At 51.6% G+C, this 6,079-nt stretch overlaps 1 protein-coding gene across 1 annotated transcript; it reads left to right on the top strand.

Annotated features, from left to right (window-relative positions):
- The first annotated feature begins 4,682 nt into the window (after nt 1-4,682).
- On the top strand, nt 4,683-5,757 carry LOC116660183 (myeloid-associated differentiation marker-like). The gene has a single exon (XM_032468923.1). It carries the CDS (start codon nt 4,796-4,798, stop codon nt 5,600-5,602), a length of 807 nt encoding a protein of 268 aa, XP_032324814.1. The 5' UTR covers nt 4,683-4,795; the 3' UTR covers nt 5,603-5,757.
- The last annotated feature ends 322 nt before the right edge of the window (nt 5,758-6,079 follow it).

The raw sequence follows: 6,079 nt of genomic DNA, 5'->3' as shown, positions 1-6,079 counted from the left end.
CCCCTCAGGAATTATGGGTGACCACCATATGCAGATCAACCACCCAGAGAACTGATACAGAGATGTCACTCTTAGATTCAGACTTCAAAATACTCAAAAGGAATATTTTTTAATACCATGTCAGGTCCTTCCATTCTAAGACCCTGTCACCACCGACTTTCAGCCTGAAGAAGTTACAGAAGGTGGACCTTGGCCCCTGTTCCATAGAAATGGAAAGAAAAACTGGCAGTGAGGACTTGGAACCGTGTTTGTTTTACAACCAAAGTTTTGTTAATAGTTAACACTGTTCAGGGGTTTGATGGACTGATTCTGTTTTGCTCTGTTTCTGTCTTTGTTCTTGTCCCTCCCACCCCAGAAATACATGACCATTAACTCCTAGAACAGACGTGCTGATGTGGACAATGTAAGGGTCACACTCACCATCTCATGCCAGCAAGGTGCCTCGTGATTAATGCACACAACTCTGAAATAGAAGAGCAGGCCACCTCCAGCACGTGGCCCGCAGCCCTGTCCTGCTTCCCTTCTTGCGTAACTCCTGGCTAAAACTTGAGAAGTTGGGAGTTGGTTCTTACGCACACTAGTCCACTTTCTCCCCACGTTGCCGGCTTCCTTAAGATAAAGCTACTTTTCCTTTACCCAACACTTGTCACTCAGTATTGCCTTCTTCAGCGGTGAGCCACTGAGCGTGACTCTGGTAACACTGCCACAGTTAAGGGGGCCTCCAGGAGCTAAAAGATGCAAGGAAAGACCCTGCCCTGGAGTGTTCAGAGAAAGCACGGCCCTGCTGACACCTTGACTCAGAATTCTGCTCTGGAACCATTAGAGAATACATTTCTATGGTTTTAAACCATCAAGCTTGTGATAATTTGTTTCATTTTAAATTGTTGGGGGGTGTGTAATTAGGTTATTTATCTATTTTAATGGCAGTTCTGGGGATCGAACCCAGGACCTCATGAATGCTGAGCTCACACTCTACCACTGAGCTATCCCCTCCCCTGAGCTTGTGATAATTTGTTGCAGTAACTCTATGAAACCAAGATGAATTTCCAGAAATGATAAAGATAGTCATTGTCATATATATTTTTTTAAGTTTCCAGAAAAGCTTGCTGACCTCTTGCTATAGAGCGCTTTGGTCTCAATGGATCCAAGGGCCCCTTGTCACAATCCTGTGGCCCCCAGTGTCTGAGACTCATAGAGGGAGGATCCACTGATCTCGAGAAGGGTGGTCAGTCCCGTGTCCACAGGAGCTGGGAGGGAAGGGAATAAGCAAAGCGGACGGAGAGGACTGAGCCCCCTGGAGAGGACCAGCTGCATCTGCAGGGGGTGGTGGAAAAGCACGATTCAGTGTGCGTGACATAATCTCATGTTTACAAACGGGGGAAAAAGATACAAATACCCTGACAAACACCTGTGCATCTAGGTACACACATGTCTAAATATAATTTCCGAGTGTGGGAAATGTGTTCAAGGCTGAATATTAAGTGGATGCTCCCTGGAGGAGGGGGAGGAACCTGAGCACATGTGATATGATCACAGTCCTGCTTTATGTCAGTTATATACGTGAATAAGAAAAATACACAAAACTAAACAAAATGAAGGAAGGAAAACAGTATAAATAAAGGAAGTACCAGCTGCTCAGCTCCAACACCCTCCCTTAAGGGAATGAAGGCCGAGTGACGCCAGCTTCAAAAGGAGCTGGAATTCTGGAGTTTTATGTGCAATTAAAGCACTGTGCAGCTATGAAACACTTAAGGAAGAAGAAACACCATTTCTACACCATCTTTCCCACAAAACACTGTGAGGGAAAACAAACACATCTGCAAGCCACCTCCTGCATGTAAGTGGTTTGCAACCCCCGACCTGGAGCAAATCCAGCTTGCATGTGCTTCTGTGCAGAGCGGGGCCAGGGCCTCTGCGCCCTCTCTGAGGGGTGGGGGAGGGGAGCAGGTGGCTGGCATGTGCTGAGTGTGCCACATACCCTGGCCTCTGATAAGCCCTTCATGTGCTTTTATTCATTTAACTGACACAAAGTAGGTGTGAAGCCCATTGCATAGATGGGGAGACTGAGGCTCTGATGAGTAACTTGCCAGGATCATCCAGCTATGAAGTGTCTCCTCCATGCCCCACAGCCTCCTGTATCTCTGAGTGTCCATCTCAGCTCCTCCTTCTCTGCCCTTCTTGCACCTCCTCCTTCCTTGCTTTGCCCCAGCCATGACCTTCCAGACTCACTACCTTCCAAGTCCAATGTGCCCAGCTGCTGGGCAGGCAGGGCTCAGCCAAGTCTAGGAAGTGCTCTGACACTTCCCTGCTCACAGATTAGGATGGAAGAGGGGCTGTTGAGGAAACTCAGGCAAACGTTTTGCTTTACAGGTGGGAGAAATGAGGCCCAGAGAGGGCACATGCCTCACCCAGGGTCACACAGCTGGAGTCCCCAGGCCCTCCCCCTCTGGCATCAAATGGATCCAGAGTTGTCTTTTGGCCTTAGGTGGAAATCCCAGGCTGAGTTTGGGGAGGTTGGTGGGAACAACCTGGGGGACAGACAGTGTGACACCCCTAGCCCCCCTCACAACCAGTGTCCCCACCTCGCCCCCAGCAGTGCCCACTGGAAGGCCAGCAGGCTCCTGGGCTCCTTGGACAACCAGGGCTGAAGGAGCTCTGTAAATTCAGGGAGATTCTTGGGGTTTGCTCTGTGTCTCCTTCCAGCCACAGCTGTTCCCAGGGTTGATTGTCAGCCAAGGTGACAAGGGCCCTCATGGCAGGAAGCCGGCTGCTGGCTCAGGGTACTGGCCCCAAAGCCCTGGGGGTGCCTCTCAGTCAATAGCGCCTTTGAAACAGGGCAGTGTCCCTGAGGAGGGAGCAGGCTGGGGACGAGCTCTCCCCCCGACACGTGGGGACCCCTTGGAGGAGGCCCCTGTGTGAGGCGGGACTGCAGCCCTGGCTGGAGGGACTGTCTTGGGCAGGCAACCTGGGCAATTCCATCTCCATTGTCCCTGTCACTCTGGCCACGTGTCCCCTGTCACCTCTGAATCCGCTTTAGGCCCCTGTTCTTCCCTCTCAGTTCCATTCCAGGCCCCTCCTACATGGGGAAGATGGCTCCACGCCTGTGTCCCCTTCTGGATCAGGAGACTCCTCCTTGGCTGCCTCAGGGCCACCCCGACCGTGGGAGTCCCCCCAGCCATCTCCACTCTGCCGCCCCCGCCCCGGCCCCAACCAGGTGCGTCCTCAGGGCTGCAATTCCCAGAAGTCCAGCAGGTACAGATCTCTCTCAGCTCCTGCCCTTAAAAGGGGGCCTATCACTGTCTCACTCCACCCCCTCCCCTGGGACGCCCTGAAGGCTCCACATCAGCACCCAGACACAACATCCCTGTTCATTTCCAATCCCTCTGCCCAGCTTGGAAGTTCTCACTAGTTTCCCACCCGAAAATCCTCGCTTAGGTAACACCACTCCTAGATCTTTCCAGACTTGCACCTGGATGGCTGCTTTGGAGCTTAGAAGTTAAACATAATATGTTTTTCTGTGGTTCCTCCATGACGCTCCATCTTGGAGTAATGCTGGGTTGGTGTCTCCTCCCAAACGGGCAAGAGTCACATGTTAAGGCAGAATTGGGGGGAGAATTCAAACAGTTTCTGCTTCACGTATCATCTTGTCACCACTGCCTTGCTCTACCCCATGGCTTGTCCCTGTTCACATTTGAAGCTGCCCTTCCCAGGGCAGGGCTGTGTCACCTCAGATGGCAGCTCCTTCTAGTGATGGCTGCAGGAAGGACAGGACAGACACCTGTCTCTTCAGGTGGCTGTGGAAGGAGGCCATAGCCCTGAAAGCCTGTCCTGGGTTCCCAGAGCCCCGAGCTTGGGTGCTGGGCTCCCACCCACAGGCCCTGCTGAAATGCTGGGCTGTAGAGCAAAGGGTTCACACCCACAGCTTTGGGATTTTTATCCAGGTTTCCCATTTCTTATCCATGCAACCTTAGGGGAGGTACTGGCTTCCCCCAGCATTAATTTTCTTATTTGTAAATCGGGGTTAGCAGTACCATCTGCAATCCCTTTTCAGAAAACCTTGGGGTCAGATGTGCTCCAGAATTCATAATTTTTCAGACCAGACATGTAACATGGTGCATACACGACATAACACCCCACTGGGCTCTGAAAATGCTTTGTAATCGAACACATTAGCATTTCTGCAGCTGCACTTTTAACATGCACAGTAAGTGACATGAATCACAACCATAAATTGTCTCATGTCTGTTCAGATCAAATTTTGTTACCAAAAAAATTTTTTTTTTAATTCTTATTCAATTTTTAGGCCCTTGAAGGTTTGGGATTGCAGGTAAGGACCATCCTAACTTGTGTCTTCGTAGATGATGGCACATAGTTCAGAGAGATGAAAAACATTCTTGGTTTGAGGCCAGACCACACCCAGCTGTGAGATTGGAGATAAGATTAGTCTCCTGACAAGGCCAAGGTGAAGAGTGGGGAGAGTCATCCGAAGGCAGTTGTGCTGTTACCCAGGTGTCTGAGTCATTGGTTCAAACTCCACATCCTGAGTCTCAGCCTTCACAGGCTGTTAAGCTGATTCCAGGTGCCTGACTTAGTCCTCGTCCAGAGCCGGATCTGTCTCTGGTGGGTCCTCAGCGAAGACCACTGCCAAGCAGGAACAGTGACCAGCATGACCACCACGGGAAACGAATTCACTTCGTTGCGGAACTTAGACGTTGGCGTCTGGACCAGAAGGGGCTGCTGCCTCCGCTTGCTGCAGGTACTGTCCACCTGCATTGCATTCTCACTAGTGGCCAGCATGGGCACTTGGAGGGGCGACATAGGTAACTTCTCTTTGTTCATCTGGTGCTTCTGCTTTGCTGTGACCCTCATCATCATCATAGTTGAGTGCTTTGATCTCCAGCGCCGGTTCCCTTTCTTCTGGTACAACATTCCCATCACCTTCGCCTGCTATTTTGCCCTCCTCTGCCTCTCGGCCTCCATCACCTACACAACCACCTTCGTCCAGTTCTTGCCTCTCAGCCCCAACCGAGACCGTGCCATCGCCGCCATCACATTCTCCTGCATCGCTTGTGTGCTTTATGGCATGGAAGTGGCCTGGATCTGGGACTGGTATGAGCTCGGCAGCAACCCCTGCTATGTGCACACTATACCCGGCCTGCTGAAGGTGCTGGAGACCCTCGTGGCCTGTGTCATCTTTGGCTTCATCAGCAACACCAACCTGTACCTGCACCAGCCGGCCTTGGTGTGGTGCGTGGCCGTCTACTCCATCTGCTTCATCCAGGCAGCCGTGGCCATCCCGCTGAAACTGTTCAAATTGAAATACACACTGCCCATCCCATTCCCCATTTTCCAGGTGGGGCTGACCCTGCTCTCCGTCATCTTCTACTCCAGTGCTGTGGTTCTCTGGCCTCTCTACCAGTTTGATGAGAAGTTGGGTGGCCAGGCCCAGCGGTCCAGCGATGGGAGCTGCAGAGATGATCTCACATACTACGTGTGCGCCTGGGACCAACGACTGGCTGTGGCCATTTTGACAGCCATCAACCTGCTGGCTTACATGGCTGACCTGGTGTACTGGACTCGCCAGGTTTTTGTCAAGGACTGAGGGTCTGCCGAGGGTCTCCCAATTCCCTTTTCAAATAGAGTTCTGATGTCCTTTGCTGCCCTCTTACTGGACCCCTGACTCCCTTCCTCATTCATCTCACTCTTCTCTGTTTCCTTCCCTCCTCTGCTCTGTCTCCCTTTCTGTTTTCCTTGGGTGCCCACATCCTGTTTTGCCTCTTTCTCTTTCCACTCTCTTCTTTTCTACTTTTTCTGCTTTTTGCTCTTTCAGACATTCTTTGCTTTCTCATCTGCTTCTGTCCTGACCACCTCGTCCCATTTTTCTTCTTCTGATCATTCAGAAGTCTGAGACTTCTTCCTTCTCTGCCCACTGCCCCCTCCCTGCTCCTAAGGTGCTGAACTCCACATCACACAGCCCTCTCTGCAGATGCTCATACTCTGGGCCTCTGGAGGGGCCTCACTGCCAGAGCAAGCCTGTCCCCTGGCTGTGCCTTAGTTGGTGTATGTGTGGCGGTTTTGG

Source organism: Camelus ferus, chromosome 27, assembly GCF_009834535.1.
Source record: "Camelus ferus isolate YT-003-E chromosome 27, BCGSAC_Cfer_1.0, whole genome shotgun sequence".
NCBI classification, from domain to species: Eukaryota; Metazoa; Chordata; class Mammalia; order Artiodactyla; family Camelidae; genus Camelus; species Camelus ferus.
This window is presented reverse-complemented; position numbering and strand designations above follow the sequence as displayed.

What these genes read in the sequence shown, in the direction of transcription:
- LOC116660183 (XM_032468923.1), top strand. Translation starts at nt 4,796, where the DNA reads ATGGGCACTTGGAGGGGCGACATAGGTAACTTCTCTTTGTTCATCTGG.